At 49.6% G+C, this 20,951-nt stretch overlaps 1 protein-coding gene across 1 annotated transcript; it reads left to right on the plus strand.

The window, feature by feature from the left end:
- Window positions 1-10,273: 10,273 nt before the first annotated feature.
- On the plus strand, window positions 10,274-13,013 carry GLYCTK (glycerate kinase). Its single transcript, XM_006876050.1, has 4 exons — window positions 10,274-10,650; window positions 10,917-11,068; window positions 11,679-11,854; window positions 12,147-13,013. Exons 1-4 carry the CDS (start codon window positions 10,274-10,276, stop codon window positions 13,011-13,013), a joined length of 1,572 nt encoding a protein of 523 aa, XP_006876112.1.
- Window positions 13,014-20,951: the final 7,938 nt, after the last annotated feature.

Consider the following 20,951-nt stretch of genomic DNA (forward strand, 5'->3'; position numbering starts at 1 on the left):
GACCTTAGAAGAACCAATGCATTTGAATGATATTATTTGTGAAGAATATTGAAAGTACCACAGACTGCCAGAGAACAAACAAATCTGTGTTGGAATAAGTACAACCAGAATGTTCCTTAGAAGCCAGGATGGCAAGACTTTATCTCTTGTTCTTTAGACATGTTGTCATGAGGGACCAGTCACTGGAGAAGGACATCATGGTTGGCAAAGTGGAGGGTCAGTGAAAAAGAGGAAGACCCCCCAACATGATCTTTTGACACAGTGGCAATAATAATGTGCTCAAACATAACAACAAGCGTGAGGATGGTGCAGGACAAGGCCATGTTTCTTTCTGTTGTGCATAGGGTTGCTATGAGACGGAACTGACTTGAGGGCACCTCACAACAAAAACAAAAGGAATATGAAGAAGCTAAAGTGTGAGAATTTAATGGCAGCATAGCAAAGATTGGCTTGATAATTTTAGAGAATTTTAATTTAAAAAGATAACAGAAGCAGCTTCCACCAATCAAGAGATAGGAGAGGAATTCCCAGATGTCAGTAAGAAAATCATTGAGGAGAAAGGATATCTGCCTGAACAGGTTTTTAATGCAGATGAAAGTGTCCTGTTTAGGGAGGGGACTGGGGCATGTCACGAAGGACATTAAGAAGGAAGAGAAGAGAGAAGCATGCACTGGTAGAAAGGTCAGGGTTTAATAGACACCCTAGCAGAGGAATGAACAGAAGAGGACTTGGTGGAGACTAGTGATTCTTGGCCAGTGCCAAACAGTGATGAAGAAGACCTACAAGAAGCAGTGCCAGGAAACAGACTGACATTGGACAATATGGCAGAAGGGTTCTGATTATTCAAGACTCCTTTTGACTTTTTTTGGGTTTTTTTTTTAAGTTTTTATTGTGAATTGAGTGACAGTTTACATGGGAGAACATCAGTTTTACACTCATTGTTTCATTGCAATGATTACACTCTCCTTCGTGCATCATCCTTCAACAGGATTTGCTTCTATTTCCTCTTGTTTTTATTTTATTTATTTATTTTGGGGGTGCGCTGTACATAAAATCACTCAGGAATATATAATCATTGAAATAACCAAAGGGCACATTTTGCAAGCCTGCCACCTGGCTGCCAGCACACAACCTTTCTCTTTCCATGAGTCCAGAGTCCTCAGCTGCTCTATCTCTCCATGTCATCTCTGTCTCCGTCTCTGGTGTTGCTGCTTCTCTGGATAGAGTTCCACATTCCACTCGTGCTCTTCTCTTTTGATGGTCCTAGGGTCCTCTGTTCCGGGACTGTAAGATTAACTACTCCCTCCTTTTTGTTACAAAGCTTCTATCTTACTGTTGTGACAGTTGCGATTAGTCATGATAACAGTTACTCACTATTGAATCATAAGAATCTTATCTCCATCTCTTTTCACCAAATCTGTCTAGAAAAGATGAAAACTATTCAGTGGGGATTCTACCTTTTCCTGCACGCTGTGAAACTAAACTCTCTCTTGAAAACTTCTAAGCCAGTCACTTTGTGCCTCCCCTACCTCCCCTCCCCCAACTTAGATGCCTAAGTTGCTCATCCCTATCAACCCTGTGTACACAGGGGATAGGATTGATGCTTGATGTGAAGACTCCTTTTTCCTTCAGCTGGTATTTCCTTTTGACTTGTTTTACAATATTAACCCTTCTATGATGTGGGCACTGAAACTACAGCAAATGGTAGAAGGACTGGCACTGTACAGAAACAATTTTAGAGAAATGAAAAAGCCAAAAGTCAGATGTATTTCTGTTAAGTTACACCCAGTGTGCCTGCTTCTCCTGCCTCCCTTTCCATCTCCTCCACCTCTTTCATCTCTGCCACCCAAGATTGCAAGACCAACTCTTCCTCTACCTCTTCAGCCTACAGTGTGAAGAGAATTTGTCTTGTAAGCAGATGATGTAAACTTAAGCTATTGTAAAATATAATACAGTGTTATATATGTATTTTACTTATGATTTTCTTAATATTTTCTTTTCTCTAGTTTACTTTTTTGTAAGAATACTGACTATAGTACATATACAAAATATGTATTAGAACACATTTGAGTAACTGTTTATGTTATTGGTGGGCTGAAACAGTGGCTATTAGTAGTTAGTTGTTTTTTTTTTAAGTTTTTATTGTGAATTGAGGGATAGTTTACAAGGGAGAACATCAGCTTTACACTCATCCCATTGTATTTTGCTTCATTGAAATGATTACAATCCCCTACATGCATCATCATTCAACAACATTTGCTTCTATTCTCTCTGGGTTTTTTTGTTTTGGGATGTTATATAACCATTCAAATAACCGTTCAAACATCCCACAAGCCTGACCCCCAGACACCAGCACACAGCCCCTCTCTCTCCCTGAATCCAGAGTCCCCAGCCCCTCCACCTTTCTACATTGTCTCTGCCTCCATCTCTGGTGTTGCTGCTTCTCTGGATAGGATCCCGCACTCCGCTCTTCTCCCTTGATGGTCCCAGTGTCCTCTGCTCCTGGACTGCAAGATCAACCACTCCCCTCCTTTTGTTACAAAACATCTACCTGTACATCTGCAACATTCACAATCAGTCCTGATAACATTTATTAACTATTGAACCACAAGAGTCTTATCTCCATCTCCTTTCACCAGCCCCTCTAGACAGGTTGGTAATCACTCAGTAGAGATTCTACCTTCCTGCGTACCCTCTGAAACTAGGCTCCCTTTTGAAAGCTTGTAAGCCAGTCACTTCATGCCTTTGTAGCCCTACCACCACCACCATTTTGGGTAGCCAATGTCTAAGTTGCCCATCCCTGTCAACCCTGTGTACCAAGGGGGTGAGAATGATCCTCGTTGTAAAGACTTGTTCCTCTTTTGAGCTACTACATCTGTAAATATAGGTCAAGTTCATCAAATTGTAGCAGATTACTCTTTTTTCCCTCTTCTTTCTTCCTCTAGTCTAGTTCTGATCATCCAGCCATTGAAGCCAGGTCAAATGGGTACTATCTGCAAGTATGGGTGTTCTTGTGCATCTCCCCTCACTTCACATCAGTTGGAGCTTAACTCTCCACTTTAGTCCTCTGTGGCTATGTCCCTGTCCCTGGGCTCAGGAGTCCCCAGGTCTGGCTATACTGCTGACCAACCAGGTCTTGATCCAGGTTGACAGGAGTCTCTGATCTAGACTTAGCTCACAACTTCATTGCTGTTTTCCCCCACTTCCCATGTGGTCACCAGCAAGACCACATGCCTGCTCATGTATTCCCCTTGAGTCTCAGTCTTGGAAGGGGGTTTGCCCTGAGGGGACTTGATTGCTTGCCCTGGCAAACAATTTGCTTGTTCTTGTAGTAGTCAACTAGTAGTCACTCGGACTGCCATTATTGTTTTTTCTTTTTCCTGTTGGTTTTTCTTTCAAGAATTATCTTCTGTTCTAGCAACTCCAGCCTGGTCTGCTTGTCTTTTCAAGTGGAAATTTCCCACCTCAGAATATTCTGGATGAGGTTCAGGATGCCATCTATGGTTTTATGCAGTGCAAAGGCTCTGCAGAAAGCCTCCTTCACTGGGAAAGTTGTAGTTCCATTTTAGTTATTCCAATCAGTTATAGGCTGAAGATGGGCTTACAAGCTTTCTATGGTGATGTTTCTGGCTATTCCTTTCTCTCCCCTGCAAGTGTCTATTTTACAATAGTTGGCAAGGGAAACCAAGATTCAAAGGATAGCCAAGCAGTAGTTAAATTTTTGAGGAATCAAAAGTTATACAGAGATTTCTGACTGCACAGTGGGTCAGTACCTAACCCCATGTTGTTCAAGGGTCAACTGTATTTTCTTACAGTTCTAGAAGCTAAAAAGGCTAAATCAGGATGTCAGCCAAGTTACTTCCTTCCTTGTGGTAGCCCCAGGCATTCTCTGGCTTGTAGAGGGTCTTTACATTACATATGTCAGTCTCCCACCCCTCCCTCAACCCCAGTATGCTTCTCATTTGTGTCTATCCTGCTTTCTTTCTTTCTTTTTTTTTTAAACAGTTTGTGAATTGAATGAAAGTTTACAGAGCAGATCATCAGTCTTACATTCAACAAATTATATGCTTTGTTTCATCACAATGATTGCAATCCCCTTCATGTACCATCAGTTAGCAGTATTTATCACTTTAACTCTTGCATTATTCCCTATGTCTTCTGCTACCTTCAGAAGGAAAGCCTCAGCCATCTATTCTGGTCTTTTTATAATTCAAGTTTTTAAGGTTAGGGTACACCCAGTTATTTTCTGAGAGTGAAATTGCCTGTCAAATTTTTAATACTGATACTGCTGAATTACACTCTAAAAAGATTGTAGGCATATATTCACATAGGATGTACTCTTATAAGTACCCAAATCACATGTATGTGAAGCATGTAATGTGTGTGACTTGAACATTTAAGCTAAGTTGTAAATGACCTGAAACTGATAAAAAACTCCATGGCATAAAAATCTTCTAATTTTATTAGTGATAACCTTATTGTAAGAGTTTTGAATGTAAAACATGGACAAGCACTAGACTATTAGTTGAAAAGTTGGCAGTTTGAATCTACCCAGAAGTGCCTTGGAAGACAGATCTGTCTGCTTCTGAAAGGTCACCTACTCTGCACACACTGGGTCATCATGAATCAAAACTGATGCAAAGGTAATGGACAACAACTTTGTAGACAACTGCCTTGCTGTGATGTGCTATGTATGGCATAACCTTTAGCTCATCTATGTTGTTTTTAAGTGCTGTCAAGTCAGTTGTGACTCATAGAGACCGTGTATGAGTGACTGGTGGGTTTGAACCTCTGATCTAGCACTTAGCAGTCCAGTACTTATCCTATAGTGCCACACCAGGACTCCATCTATGTTAAGATGCCCCAGATGTGTACCCTTGAGTATGATCCAGTGATGTGAGTTACCATGATATAATGTGATTTGGTTAAACCCTCAACCCCCAAAAGATCCTTATCATTCAAGAACAAAGGGACTAAACTACATGACAATCCTGTGGCATTTGCTCTTCCAAAGAGTGCAGAGTAGACTGCATAACTCAGGCAGTCAGGTCTCTGACCCTCTCTGAAAAAGGACTGCTAGACACTCTAAGGGCCACTTTCCTGCTGCCAACCTTGAACTTCAACTATGTGAGGAACCTCCCCCAAGGATGAGCCATTGGTCAAGCCTTCCTCCTGTGACCACTCATTCAACACCTGAAGGTTAAATAAAGATTCTGACTTTAATCATTACACTAATTTTACCCAACTTATTCTCCAGGTCTAAATGAATGTCTTGGATACTTACCTGTGCTCTGTGCCATCATGACTTTGGCAATAAATGAAATGAGATTTTGCATGACAAACTGAGCATTTTTCTATTTATTTAAAAATGAAACTCCACAGGGCATCATGTCTACTATCAAGATAAGTATAAGCATTCTGATAAGCCAAATGGTTTCCTCAGATCTAAATTCCACTGTTTTCATGAAGTTTTCTACTTCTACCCACCGACATCTCTTTTCCAGTTGTGAAATCCTTTGTACCTAGAGCAGGGTCTGCAGCACTTTTCAACTTCACTGTGTTCCTGTTAATTAGAAAAATACCCCCAAGTTCAGATTCTATTTGTGTCTATACCTCTACAGGGCAATAGAAACAGGAATGTGAATTAGACAATTCACTACCTTTTAGTCCAGTGGGCAGCTAAGCCTTGCTGCTGTTACAGACATCTTGTGAATAGCTGTGGGGACAGGGGTGACTGTTATTTAGTGCTTCCACAACTGAAATATCACAAGGGCTTATTTTTTACAAACAGAAATTTATTCTCTCACAGTTTAGGAGACAAAATGTCTGAATTCAGAGTGCTAGCTCAGCTTTCCTGTCAGCTCTGGAGGTTGTTTTCCTTCCACATCTATGGCCCCTTTATTCCTTGGAGTTCTCCATGAGTCTTGGCATCAATTGTTCCCTGGGTCTAGGAGATTCTCTGCACAGGGAGCCTGGATCTATATACATCTATAAAGTCTAGTTGGTTGATTGTGTTGTTTAGTTCTTCTGTGTCTTTGTCAAGTTTCTTTCTGGTTGTTCTATCCATTTTTGAAAGTGGTGTATTAAAGTCACCCACTATTATTCGGGAGCCTGGATCTAAAGGAGGCACTCCACTCCCAACTCTTTTTTTCTTGGTGGTAGTCAGCTCTTTCTGTTTCTGCTCACTTGTTTAATCTCTTTTATACCTCAAAAGAGATTGACTGAAGAGACCACCTAATACTATACGCTGTATTCTTCCTCATTAACATAATTATCTCAAACCCTGTCTCATTGACATCATAGAGAGAAGGATTTATTATAGGATAATTACATAATACTGAGAATCATGGCCTGGCCAAGGTGACAACATACTTTTTTTGGGGGGGGGGCACAATTCAATTCACATCAGTGACAGATCAAAAAGGGGGTGCAATTAGCCTCTTTTATTTTCTGTAAGAATAGCACTGGCACAACAAATGGTTTCTGTTTATGGATGTTTCTGGCACTAAATAATGAGAGAGGTCCTTAGATTTACACTCACAAAGCCAAGTAATTTTCCAACAAAAGTACCACATCTCAATTCATCCCAGCATCTACTGCATTTGCTTCTCATGGAAGGCATTCGGGAAATGTCTTTTGAATGATGGAGGAATAAACAAATGGATGAATAAAGAGAGCTTGTTATAAGCAAGGAAAAACTATAAAATTTTAAGTAGGGTAGTTATACTCTCCCCATCTCTAAAAATGTTGGTAAATCCTCCAGAAGATGACTTTGTTTTGCTGATGCAGTAGGAAGGCATTTGAGAAAATTAAATGTCCTCTATAATAAAGGGAAAGAAAAACTCAGGAAGAGAGCTGAGAACTCAGAGAGACAGTCTAGGACTGAAGTAAGGAGGAGAGCAAGTTCATGACAAGGGCATGGTTTAGAGTCCTATGCAGAGATGTGACAGCTGCTGATGGAAGAGGGATGGGAAGAAAGATGCTTTGAAGTTTAGGAAGTCTGTAGTTTAATTCCTTGCTCTATCTCCCCAAGACAACATCGCTAAAAGCAGACAGTGTACTCTTCTGTGTTTTTGGAATCTGGTCAGGACTTGCCTTTTGAATATACGAAAGCATAAAGGTTGACTGGAAGGGGAAGGAGGGAAATACATGCAGAGTGAGAACAGAGACAGTTAGGGAGACCCAAGGTTATTTTTATTCACCAAACTACATAGGTTGTAAGATTACAGAACAGAACTCTTGCTAAGTCAGAATTGTATTTGATGGCCCATGATGGGCACCAATGAAAAACATTATAACGTGGGGAGAGGTGGCAGTGACTTGGCAAGATGTGATGCTGAGCCTGTTTTTTTAGCCCAGTGACTAGTACCTAACGAGAGCTGGGGATGTGTGTGCTGGCTAATTGGATCAAACAGGATAAAGGAGGGGACGACGGACCATAGCAATTTGGAGAGGAGGGGTTATTGACTCCATTGTGGACATGAAAAACGGTGCCATCGTGGCGCAATGGTTAAGCGCTGAGTTGCACACCAAAACGTTAAAGGGAGAAAGACCAGACAATTTGTTACAGTAAAGATTACAGGCTAGAAAACCCTGTGGGGAAGTTCTTCTTTATCACATACGATCGTTATGACAACGTTAATTGACTCAACAACGCCCAACTACAGAGATGTTCTCATGCTGTCAGGGGCCGAGATGCCCCAATTCCCACATCTGCTTTATCAGGACCCAGGCGCAGGACCCGGTGTGGCTGCGACGACCCAGAAACACGCCCCGGAGCCCGGAGCCGGTTCCCTTCCATAGCGCGCTCTGACACCTCTCTACTCCTCGACTTCCGGGTTCCGCTCCGCACGCCTACGAGAACTTCCGGTTCCAGACCTTGGAAGCCGCGGCCTGGTGAGTCCGCGCAGCAGTGGCCCTCGTGGCCCCTGGAAGCAAGAATTCGGCCCGATGACAGCTAATCTGGGTGACAGTGGGTCCTCATCCTTCGGGTTATCTACGAGCGTTCCCAGCAGCCATTTCCCTCAAATGCCCGAGCCCCCTGCCGGATAGTGACGCCACTTCCTAGGGCCAGATGCAGCCAGGTGTTGTCAGGCCAGCCCCACTTAGTGGCTGGGAAGAGTCAAGGCAGTGCTTCTGGTATTTTGAGGAGCGTCTAGGAATTTAGGAGAGACCGTGTTGTTCACAGGACTAACAGATTTAGCAAAATGAAGATACAGGACATCCAGTTAAATTTGAATCTCATATAAACAACGAATATGTTTTTAGTGTAGCTAACTGTTCTGCGGGGGATAGATGAGGCTTTCTGCTCCCTTAAAGATTTACAGCCTCGGAAACCCTGTACGGGGTCGCTATGAGTCGCAATGACTCCATGGCACATTACTACCACCACCACCATATCCCAAATAATACATGGGACATTAAAAAAAAAAAACAAAAAAAAAACAACCCGTTGTCGTCTGTTTCAAGTCAGTTGTGTTTACAGAGTAGAACTGCTCCATAGGGTTTTCTTGTAATCTTTGAGGAGAAACAATTGCCAGACATTTCTTCCATGGCACTGCTGAATAGATTTGATCTCCCAACTTTTAGGTTAGTTTTCAGGCACAAACTGTGCCACCTAGGGACCAGCTTATAAACTCACACTACAAAATTCCTCATTTATTTCAAATTCACATTTAACTAGGAGCCTTGTATTTTATTTGGCAACCCCAGCTGTAGGCTCTGTGGTATGTAGCATTGCTGGGGCTCTCTAGGCCTTTGCCAATCTGGGAAATAGGTATGAAATTTGTTCACTCCCTCAAACCTAAGTGTTTTTAGATATTAAAACTTCATTAACACCATGCCTAATGGGCAAGTCACAGTGGTCTCCCTGACAAAAAGCTGGGCCCCATTTCCAAATTCCTCCTGGCATAGCTACGCCCTTTGTTCCTTTTTATATTGGAGAACCAGACCTTCTAAATGACCCAGGGCTAGATGTTGGCAGCTTATTTGGGTGTGAGATCAATTGGTGTTTGGGGTCCAGGTTTTCTGTGTTAACAGCTTCAGCGAGCCCTGGGATGTTGGGGAGAAAAGTAGTCTTAATCTCTTCCCACCTGGCGTTTGGCAGCGCCACGCAGGCAACCTGTGGTGGAGCTAAAATCTGGATCCCAGCTGCCTTCTCTTGCTGCCTCCATACTAGCTGATGCAGTCAGCATGCAGACCTAATGGGGGACATTTATTAAAGTAGGTTCCATGTTACAGATGAGTTATTTGGAGATTTCTTGTCCTTAAACCTTACTGCAGTCCCCTGACCTTCACCTCAAGGCTTCTTTAGCTTTTACTCTGCCCAGTAGGGAAAATGATTATTTGGGCTCAATTGTGGGAGTCTGGCCTTTGCTGCCTCCAGCCAGTAGGCTCTTACTGCAGTGGGTGGTGTGACCCAGGGCTTGTTCTTGGCAGGGGCAGGTCTGGCCAACTCTATGGGTATAAGGGCATCCTTCCCTGCCCTGCAGATTGGTTCACACACTGTGGCCTCACACAGTGCTGCCTCCGGACTTCTGTAAGTTTTCTCGCTGATTTAGATTTTTTTTCGGAACCTCAACTCTTGCTGGACTAGCCCTAAGTGCTGGGATTCCTCAGACTGTACACACTGAGAATATGCTTTGGGCCCAGCCTGGCATTGCCTTGGTGAGCCTGCAACCTTCCCACAGAGACCCAGCCCAGTCCCTTGTGCTAATGAAATAGAGCAGGCTGGAGGTCAGCGGGCATGGGGTCAGTTGGTGGGACAGCCAACAGCCTGTTGGCAGCAGAAGTGACAAAGAGGCAAGGCAGGGGTGCCAGAAAGGGACGGTGCTGCCGAGTGAGGGCTCAGAAGTTCAGGGGGTGGGAAAGAGGCAGGGCTGCAGCCCACTGATAGGAACTCTCCTTCTGTGAATGATTAACTGAGCTTAAGGGGTAACCCAGGAGAAGGGCTCAGCTAACAGGACCTTTGGACTCAGGCAGTGTCCAGAGGACCAGCGTGTGGTCTACAGACAAGGAGGACATGGCAGGGTGGCAGGGTTGGGCTCTGAGGATTGGAGTGAGTTCAGGCAGCTGTGAGCTTCAGGAAGTCTCAGTGGGCTGGAAGGTGGCCCATTCCTGCAGCAGTAGCTGTGGGGTCCACCGATCCTGAGCCTTCAGGGGTTGGCTGTAGGGGGCCTCCTGTATCTTTTCTGTCTTTGCAAAAACAGTTCTCACTGGTCTTGTCTTCTCCCTAGGCAGCCATGGGTGCCAGGTGGTGCTAGAGTGCGGGGGCATGGCTGCAGCCCTGCAAATCCTGCCCTGCCTGCCCAGAGCCCTCTTGCGCCTGCTTCCCCGGCGGGGGCTAGTAACCCAAGTGACCAGTACCATGGCCCTGCCAGAGCAGGCACGGCGATTGTTTGAGAGCACTGTGGGTGCTGTACTACCAGGTCCCATGCTGCATCGGGTGCTGGCCTTGGACCCCACTGGCAAGTTGCTGAAGGTGCGGGACCGAAGCTTTCAGCTGCGGAACAACCTTTACATGGTGGGCTTTGGCAAGGCTGTGCTGGGCATGGCAGCGGCTGCTGAGGAGCTACTGAGCCAGCATCTCGTGCAGGGCGTAATCAGCGTGCCCAAGGGGATCCGTGCTGCTGTGGAACGTGCCGGCAAGCAGTAAGGAGTTGTTGAGGGCTCCCCACTATCCATCTGAAGGGAACCTGGGCCAAGACCCAGGCTGGATTAGGGCCTCCCCTCCTTTGTTGGGTTTCCTATTTTCTGGGCCTGTCCTGCCTCCAGGTTGGGTGTGGGGGACATCCTTAGCTGTGGTTCTCATGTAGCTCCTGGGAAAGCAGGTAGGAGGGAGGAGGAGGAGGAGAGGAACTTGTAGCCTTTGGGTCTCCCTGCCGTCCCTTCTTAGCTCTCGGTTCTGCTCTCTTCAGGGAGATGCTGCTGAAGCCTCACAGCCGTGTCCAGGTCTTTGAGGGCGCCGAGAATAACCTGCCAGACCGTGATGCACTCAGGGCTGCACTGGCCATCCGGCAGCTGGCTGAGGGGCTCACAGCCGATGACCTGCTGCTGGTGCTCATCTCAGGTGCGGGTGACAGATTTGCCTAAGGGGGTTCCACATAACCAGATCTGTGAGGGACCTTGTGTTCTGAGCCATTGGGTCACAGAGCCACCTTGAGGCCCTCTCTGAGGCTGAGCTGACTCTGGGTGATGGTGAAAGGGGCATGGAGAGTCCTTAGCACAGAGCCTGGTGTGTCATCAGAGGCCTCCGGAAATGTCAGGGCTGTTGGTGCTGTCTGTGCTAATGTCACCTGGGGCTAGAGCTCAGGTCTCCAATCCTTGTAGATCCCTCTCCTTGCTCATTTGCTGTTTTGTCCTGCTCTGCCCTTACTCCAGAGCTCCTGAGGAATACTTCTTCCATTGTCTTCTGAGACCTGGGGCATCCCAAGGCAGGAGACAACCTCAGATGCTCAGGGACAGGGCAGTGATTGTGTGCACTTTTCCCACATATCCACACGGGGGCGTCTGGAGCACACCTTATCAGCACTCCCTCTCTCACTGTGGGCCTCACACCACCGACCTCGACCTTATTTGCTCCTGGCACGCTTGCCTGGATTCCTCAGTCAGTGTTTCTTTGCCTGCAAAGCCATTTCTGTTCCCTTTCCCCTCAGCCCTGATGCCCTCACTCTTTGCAGGTGGGGGCTCAGCCCTGCTGCCAGCCCCCATCCCTCCAGTCACACTAGAGGAGAAGCAGATGCTCACCAAGCTGTTGGCAGCCCGTGGAGCCACCATCCAGGAACTGAACACTATCCGGAAGGCCATGTCCCAGCTGAAGGGTGGGGGGCTGGCTCAGGCCGCCTACCCTGCCCAGGTATGGGAGTCCCTTCTTCCCTAGGTGGCCCTGGCAAGTCCATGTATACCAGGGAGATGAGTTGGCAGGGGCTGGTGCGGGAATGTATAGGGGTGGCTGGAGGAGCCCATGGAGGGTGAGAAGTACACATGGCCAGGTGTCTTGGAAGCCACCTCAAAGGGCTTTGCAGCAGGCAGGAAAGCGTCACGCTTGGCATGAGGGTGTGTGGATTCACAGTGGGACACTTTGTCCTTTGGGCTTTGGAGCATGGAGGAGGTAGGACTGAACCATGACCCCTGTAACCCTTTCTTAGGTGGTGAGCCTGATCCTCTCTGATGTAGTGGGAGACCCAGTGGAGGTGATCGCCAGTGGCCCCACTGTGGCCAGTGCCCACAATGTGCAAGATTGCTTGCATATCCTCAATCGATACGGCCTCCGAGCTGCCTTGCCGCGCTCCGTAAAGACTGTGCTGGCTCGGGCCGACTCGGACCCCCACGGGCCTCATACCTGTGGTCATGTCCTCAATGTGATCATTGGCTCTAACCTGCTGGCATTGGCTGAGGCCCAGAGGCAGGCTGAGGCATTGGGCTTCCGGGCTGTGGTGTTGAGTGCAGCAATGCAGGGTGACGTGAAAAGTGTGGCCCAGTTCTACGGGCTGCTGGCACGAGTGGTTGGAGCCTGTCTAACCCCCCTCGGAGCTGGGGCTTCTGCAGAGGAGCATATAGAATTGCACAGGCTGGCTGCTGAACTCCATGTCCCAGACCTGCAGTTGGAGAAGGCTCTGGAGGCTGTGACAGGGGCTCAGGGTCCTGTTTGCCTGATGGTTGGTGGTGAGCCCACGGTGCAGCTCCAGGGCTCAGGCAGAGGTGGCCGGAACCAGGAGCTGGCCCTGAGAGTTGGAGTAGAGCTAGGACAGCAGCCACTGGGACCTGTTGAAGCTCTGTTTTTGAGTGGTGCCACTGATGGGCAGGATGGGCCCACTGAGGCTGCTGGGGCCTGGGTCACATCGGAACTTGCCAGCCAGGCCGCTGCTGAGGGGCTGGATGTGACCACCTTTCTAGACCAAAATGACTCACATACTTTCTTCTGTCGCCTTCGGGGTGGGGAGCACCTGCTATACACAGGGCTGACTGGTACTAATGTCATGGATGCCCACCTCCTGCTCCTGAGGCTGCAGTGATGCCATGAGCCACACTCTGGGGGCCCAGAGGAGGCCTGAAGAGTTGGTTCCCAGGGCCTCCCCAAGCTAAGATCCCTCCTCACCTTGGCCCTGGCTACTTGCTGACCCTCCTACCACCCAGGGCCTTTCAGCTCCCTGGCAGGTGGGGCTCTCCCCTTACTGTTTGCCATGGCAGCAGGTGCCCTGTGAAGACCAGGGTGAGTCCCTTGGCCAGCTCACTGTTCCTGTTCTTCTCCCTTGAGCCCCTTAGCCTGTCTTTTCTGTGGAGTGAAGCAAGCAAAGCTGTGAGAATAAAAAGGACCATATTGTGGATTCTCAAGGTATCTTCCCTCAGAGCTAACTGGCAAGGGAGCCCAGGGGAGGGGAAGTGGGGTGGGATGGTGGCCATGATGCCCCACACCCCTGCCTGACCTTGTAATTATGAGCTCATGCCTCTCTCTTGCCTGTGTGGGTTGAGCTGGGATCCTGACGTCCTCTTTGTGGATGAACAGAGACTTAAGGAGGACAGGCTGAAGGACTGCAGGCCCTGGGGTCTTTGAGAGACTGGTCACCCATCCAATCCAACTGTCCCCTGTGGCATCCACCACAATCTGTCCACTCTCTGACAACTTCACGGAGTGGTGTTCACTGTTTGCCACAGCGAAGTCCCTCTGTCTTTGGACAGTTCTTTGCTGCATTCTCTGCACCTTCCTTGGCTGAGCAGTGCCTGCCCTACCTCCCAGCCCTCCTTACCCAGGAGCCACTTCTGTCCACAGACACAACCTCATCTCCTCGGGCCAGCTCTTTTCTCAAGCAGAATAGCCCCAGCTCCTTCATCTGCACCTCTGGTGGACAGTCTGGGCCCTGGAGCTGGCTCAGAACGGCTGGGATGGAGGGGCCAGAATGATGATGGCTTGGGAAAGGGAGTAGGGGGAGAGAAGCTGATGCTGACTCCCTTGGCCTGACTAGCAGAGGAGGGGGCACTGTCCTGCCTCCCATCAGACCCCTTGCTCTGTGTCAGAGCCCTCCGCTGGTTGCCCCCGCCGTGCACCACGGCTCCAATCCCTATATGAGTGAGCAGTAGAATCACATAGGAATAAAAAGCCATAGAGAACAGCGAGGCCTGGGGCTGCTTCTCCCCACTGAGGGGGTTGAGTGGCACTGGCCAGCACTGGCCTGTCTGCCCCAGGGGAACAGCTTCTCTTCCCCACTTGGCTCTGGAAAGCCCAGTTTGCAGGTGGTTTGTGACCCTGGGGATGTGGTTCACACAGGGCAGGCTGGGGATTGAGAGAGGGAAGGAGGCAAGGTGAGCTAGGCTCGGGACCAAAGAGCTTTATTGAAGGAGGGACTTTGCACCTCACTGTGATTCAGGGGCACCACTTCCTTCTGCTCTGGTGTAGGGTTCCTGTTGGCCAGGGTCACAGACAGCATACTGTCCCCACTGTGCTCTCTGCTGGTAGCTTTTAGTATGCTCTGTTCCTGCCTCAATCCTTGCTCTTAGGAGTATGGGGTTAGAACAGGAAGGTAGTGCGGAGACTGTCCCCATTTCCCCAGTGTGGGTGTGATGTACACATGTGTGCATATGCAGGGACTCTCACAGGATGAACTGCTCACACGCCCCTCAACCTGTATGTGTGTCCTAGGTTCTCGGGAGGCCACGACCTGCATTTCCTGAGGACTTTGAGTGTGGATAGGTCTTGCTGAAGGCCCTCCCTACTCCATCTGAGCCCCTTCCTTGTGCCTGTCTGGGGCATGGAAGGCTAGATACTAGACTGGGTACGTAGACCAGATCATTTGTGGGCTAACTCAAAATCTAGAAGTACTTACTCAGCATCTCTGATGTGAGAAAGGATGGATTTGGCTGTAGTTTGGGTGACATAATGAGGTAAATCCTGCATGGTGAGCATTTAACAGGATCATTACTTGCTCTGTAAATGCCGGTTATAGTAATTAACACACTCCGCTCCCTAGGCTAACCTAGCCCAGGTTCCTCCTGCCTGTGTGCCCACCTCAGCCCCACCCCTGTAGTTTTCCCTGGTCCATCTGGTGGCTTTTGCCATGGAGGGTGCCCACGCTTAGGACTGGTGCTGAGGTAGTGCCCTCAGCACAGCTGAAGAGGGAACCAAATGCTGCCTCGGCATCCCGGCCAGAGCCAGGAGGACCCAGGACTCTAAGTCCAGCAGTGGGGACTGACTCCACTTCAGACACCTGCTGACTTGGACACAATCCTTCATCCAGCGCGAAACCCCATCCTCATCCTGACATAGCTGACTCCCAACCTGTCATGTGCTAGAAGGTCACTCCCTGATGCCCAGGAGTTGGTCACATTGTCCCACACTAGCACACATGGGAGGGCCCTGATGAATGTCCACTGAATGAGCGAATTCCAAGCCCACCTCCTGGAAACTCCCCGACTGCTGCAAGCTCACTCTCTGCATTTGGTGAGAGCTGAGAACAACTGAACAGCAGACCTGCATGGTCCTTAGCTGTCAGCAGATCCAAATCCCTTTGTTTTATTTTTGGAAAAACAGAAAGGGAAGGTGATTTGTCTTGGGTTGCACAGCATGTTGGCTATAGAACCAGGCTGAGAGCACAGTTGGGGATTGGGGCCTGCTTGATCATCCTGTGCCCACTTGGTGGCTCAGAGACCCAGCAGGGGCTCAGCCAGATCTGTGGGATTCACTCCTTCTCTCCTGCTGCCTCTTCATGGCTGGGATTGGGGCTGCGACTACCCTTGACTTCTATTGATCCATAGTGTTAGTCCTATATGCAATTGGACAGGAACCTTGGTAGCGTACTGGATTACAAGCTGGGCTGCTAACTGCAAGGTCAGTAATTCGAATCCAAGCAGTTGCTCCTTGGGAGAAAGATGAGGCTTTCTGTACCTGTAAAGATGTACAACCTTGGAAACCCTATGAGCCAGAACTGACTCGGTAGCACATCCACCATGTACAATTGGAAGGCATCTTGGTTTGCAGTGGTTAAACACTCATCTGTTAACTGAAAGGTCAATGTTTTGAATCCACCAGCTGCTCTATGAGAAGACAATGTGGCAGTCTGATTCTGTAATGATTGCAACCTGGGAAATCCTATGAGGCAGTTCTGTTTTATAAGGTCGCTATGGATTGGAATCCACTCGGCAACAGTGGGTTATATGCATGTGTGGGGTGGGCTTAACTCTGCAGGGGACTATATCTACATCTGTAGACACACATGTGAATGTGAGCATGGGCATGTTTGTGGACATGTGTCAGTTTCAACCTCACAACCAGTTGCTAAATGGACTTTCTGAGTCGTGCCCTGTCCTTCTCCAGGGTGGAGATGCACAATTCGGTGTGGTTAGAATGTTGGGGATATTGTGAGGCAAGATATAAAGGCTGGCAGAGGCCACTTGGCAAAGGGGCCGTGTGTGTGTGTGTGTGTGTGTGTGTGTGTGTGTGTGTGTGTGTGTCTGGCCCAGGGGAATAGGTTTCATGCTGACAGCAGGTTTTTGGCAGGTGCTATTAATTGAATTCTGGCCCCCACGCCCACCCCCAAATATGTGCTTTAGATTCTAATCTCTATGCCTGTGGTTACAATCCTATTTGGGAATGGGTTGTCTTTGTTATGTTAATGAGGCAGAGTTAGTGTAGGGTGTATCCAGTCAATTTTTTTTTTAAATATAAAAAAGATTAAATAACTGAGAGTAGTGGAGCTGGGGGAAGAGAGATGCCAAGCCACATGAAGAATGCCCAGGAAGGAGAAGCTCAGAAGACACAAGATTCGTTATCTTTTGAAATATAAAAGAGATTAAATAACTGAGAGAAGCAGAGCTCAGGGAAGAGAAATGCCAAGCCACATGACTGCCCAGGAAGCAGAAGTTCAACAGAAAGAAACAGCCTTCTCCTAGAGGCAGTACCCTGAATTTGGACTTCTTGTCTCCACAACTGTGAGAAAATAATTTTCTGTTTGTTAAAGCCACCCATTTGTGGTATTTCCTTATAGCAACATTAGATAACTAAAACAGGAGGGAGTGAAGCAATGAGGCTGTGTTCTAGGCTTTGATGCTGAAGTCAGTGGGCAAAGTCTGGGAGACTAGAGACAGGCAGAACACATGTGCAAAGTCCTTTCCAAGCCTTCTCTTTATCCTGTGGCTGCGTTCCTTACAAAGAGGGAGGGGATGGAGTCATGCAAGGGGGTGGCTGGAGTTGTACTTGTGAGAAGGGTACACCACAGGGCTTTAAGAGCCTCCTTCCACTGCTTTCTGCCTGCCCTCAGTTTCATGCCCAAAGCCTTCAGTTGGCCCAGCAACCCTTTAGATACCCACTTTAGAGTCAAGGCTGGAGCTTGGATTGACACACCCTAGAAATAACCAAGTCCTTCTATCCCTGGGATGGCCACCAGGCCTTGGGGACTTGGAGGGCAGAGAGGCTGGATGGTTGGTGGGTACTTTGGTGGGCACAGGAATCCTGCCATTAGGCAGTTTCACCACTGTTAGCTAGCGTGGGAGGAGCTCTGGAGTGGAAGTCAGGTCCTAGGTCCCTGTCCTGGCCTGTCACCTTCCTTTCCTCATGCCTCAGCTTTTCCTCTAATAATGACAACATCCTTGCCCTGCTCATCTTCTGGGCAGGTGTGAGCAGCAGTAGAGCTTGGTAGGAGAGCTCTGTGCATGTAGAGAGCTCAGGGAAGGAGAGAAAAGAAGAGGAGAGGGACTGGTTTCTTCCAAGGAGAAGCCCAGGCAGTTTTTGACTTGTAGAGGCCCCATCTTCAGGGCAGTGCCAGAATTAGTCAGTGGGTGTTCACTGACTGAGGCTCGGGCACTAGAAGGGGATAGTATTTTCTGGAATCAGGATAAGCTGACCCAGCCTGGGACAGAGGCCCTGTTATGTCTCAGGCAAATGGTTAGGGAGATGGAGCAGGTGTGAGGGAAATGATGAGGCCTAGACTGGGAAGGGAGGTTAGAATGTGCTAGGGGATTATGCAGGGCTCAGGGCACTCTAACACCCCGTGGGTGGGGGAGTGGATGTTTGAGAGGTAGGGTTATAGAGCTGTAATGAGCTGGGATAAATGGCTGTACTTCCCTGATATCTGAGGATCAAAGCTGTCCCTGGCTTTGCTGTACCACTTCCCCTGGCTCAATTGGTGGCTGAATTAGCTGGGCTGGAGGAAGACCACCTTGGCCCTTGGACTGAAGCCAGTCAGCTCCTACTCACAACACTGCTTGGACCTCTCTGTACATAATTGCTCCACTTGGAAGGGACTGCTGCTCTGCCAGTAGACTTGGTCAAGGCAAGGGAAAGAAGGGGAGTTGGCCCCTAGAAGCATATGTCCCATCTGGCCAGCTCTGGAGGGGCCGCTGTCCTTAGTAGTTCTCTCATGGGATCATTACTCACCATGGCCCAGTCCCCCACTGGCTCCTTGGAGGTTCCGAGAGTGGTAGGGCCTGGCCCTGCCCCCAGGAGGCATCCCACTGAGAAGTCGCCCTATGTTCCTGGCCTAACCTACCCCTCCTCTGGAAGCCAGCAGAGCCCCCCTGCTCACCTGTCTGGGAATTATGAGCAGTTCACCTCTCTATCCCCAGTTTCAGCTGAGAAGGGGCATGGTTTCTGTCCTTTCCATGCACTCCTGCTTTGGGGTCTCAGGGTCTCTGTGTGGCCCTCCAATAGTTGCACTGTAGCTGCGCTCAATAACTAAGACACTGTCTGCACCTGCTGCCCACCTCCAGCCCCTATTCCTTCATATCCAGCCCAATCAGGCCCAGGAGCTGCCCACAGGAACCAGGAACAGCTGTGCTCTGGTCTGAAACTCTGGGAAAAGCTGTCTGGGGGCCCTATGGGGATGGGGGAAGCTGATCAGAGATGACTAGGAGAAGGGGAAGTGCCCCTCCCCTCCCATGTGACTGTGGGTCAGTGGCTTGAGGTGAAACCAGCCCGACTTTAACAGGGGCAGACATCTCCTTCTCTGCCTACACCCCCAACACACAGTAGGAGCAGCCCCAGAACATGCCCAACCAGCAACCCAAATCCCACCAGGGATAGGCTCTTGTGGGGTCACAGCCCTGTAGATAGTGTTGTCGCTGCTGCCCTAGAGACCCACAGCAGCAACCCAGCCAGAGGCCAGCTTCAGAACCCAGGACTCTGGACCAGGCACACACTCCATCCTTCAGGGACAAGCTGCTTGGACAACCCAGCCTCCGCCCACCCAGTCAAATCACACTGAGGCTCTCCCTCAGCCTAGGGTCACTCACTAAGCCAGCCACTGGGTCAGGGGCAGAGCCCACTAGCTCCGGTCCAGCTGACTGCCCCTCACGGTCAGTTGACTGCCCTCCACCCTCACTCCTGCTGACCACTGTGAGGGATGTCCGAGGCTCACTCTGCCTGCCGTCCTAGGCGGAGGAGTACTGCCTGCCCAGACTGCCCACTCACCTCACCTGCTTGCCCCCAGAGCTCCACTGCCCCTGCCTGGCATCCCCAGGTCCCCGGGCTCACCTCGGTGGCGTGGCGCTGTCTCCTCACCAGAGGCACTGCAGTGTGGGAACTGTCCCGAGGAGCCGGTTCTCAGCTGAAACAAAGAGGTGGGGGAGAGAGAGGGGGGCAGCGGGAGAGGGAGAGGGTGAGTGAGCGGGGCGAAGGAGTGGAAGCTGGAGGGGGAAGAGAGAAGGGAGAGGAAGATGAGAGAGGAGGGAAGAGGGGAGGGACAACAGCGCTGGAGATAAAGCCTGACACTCAGACTGAAGGGCCAGGAGAAGGGAGGGAAGAGGAAATGGGGAGGGGGCGTGGAGGTGAGGGGCCAGACCCAAAGAGGGCTGAGAACAGGAGTGGGGTGAGGAGGCAGGAGCAAGTGAATGGGTCTGGGCAGGACAGGGGCATGGCTGCAGGGACTGGGGGCCAGGCTGGAGACGAGGGGGTGTGGAGGGGCTATCCCTGCTTTGTGTCAGATTCTGGTCTAGGGGCAGCTAGGAGGGGTTTGGTGGGCAAAAGGTTACAAGAGGAAAAAGGAGGGAGAGATAGTCAGCCAGTGGAGGGGTAAGGGGCTGGGCTGATGGGCGGGCTGGGCCAGGGGCCAGGGACAAAGGCAGGGGAAGAACAAAGGTGGCCCCTTGGTCCCAGTCAGGGGATTGCATCCTGCAAGCCCCTGGCTGTCCCAGCCCTGGGCATCCTGGGAAGTGTCTTCTGAATGGGGGGCAGGGTCCACTCCGGGTCAGTCCCAGGCTCAGAGGAGGTAATGTGAGGCTGAAAGGAGAAGAGACAGGCTGCAATGTGAAGCGAGGGGCCCTTTTCACATCAGGAGTGCTCAGAACACCCAGGGCCACACACCCACTGACCCACACACCAGAAAGCTGGTGTCACTTTCTCCTTGGGGAGGGGATGACTGGATCTTGTAAGCATTCTCAGTCCAGAACTGAGAATGGGTACACGGAGCCCCTTTTGAGAGAAGAGCATGAGAGATGAGGGAGGATCGGGAAACGGTGGGAGCAATGGGGAAGGGGAAGAGTGTGTATGGAAGGAGTGGGAAGAGTGGATAGGACCGGGTGGGGTGGGAAGGAGCCTGCAAAGGCTGGGCTGGAGTTGTGGCCTCTCCACAGGCCCATCTAAAGCAGAATCCCCCCACAACATACCCCGAGAAATTCTCTGGCTGCCTAATGTGGACCTAATGAAGGATGGAATAATGAACCACTTCCCTGCTGCTGCCCTGCTGCCAAGAGCTGCTGCGACAGGCAAAGGCCCAGAGAAGTCGGTCTGGGCTGCTGGAGCAGGACCCCACGTCAGTGATGGTGGTGGTAGTGGTGATGGGGCAGGTGGAGGTGGGCAAGTTGACCTTTACTAGGGCCACCCCATCCCTCTGTCATCTCAGGACTGGTCTAATCTTTTTTCATACTCAGGAGCGCAGAAGTCCCAGCCCCTCACTCCCATAGTTTCTAACTCAAGGGAAGTTCCCCTTCTTGTCCCACCAGAGAAGTCCTCAGGAAAATTGTTGAGC

This window comes from Chrysochloris asiatica, unplaced genomic scaffold, assembly GCF_000296735.1.
Source record: "Chrysochloris asiatica unplaced genomic scaffold, ChrAsi1.0 scaffold00350, whole genome shotgun sequence".
Taxonomy (NCBI): Eukaryota; Metazoa; Chordata; class Mammalia; order Afrosoricida; family Chrysochloridae; genus Chrysochloris; species Chrysochloris asiatica.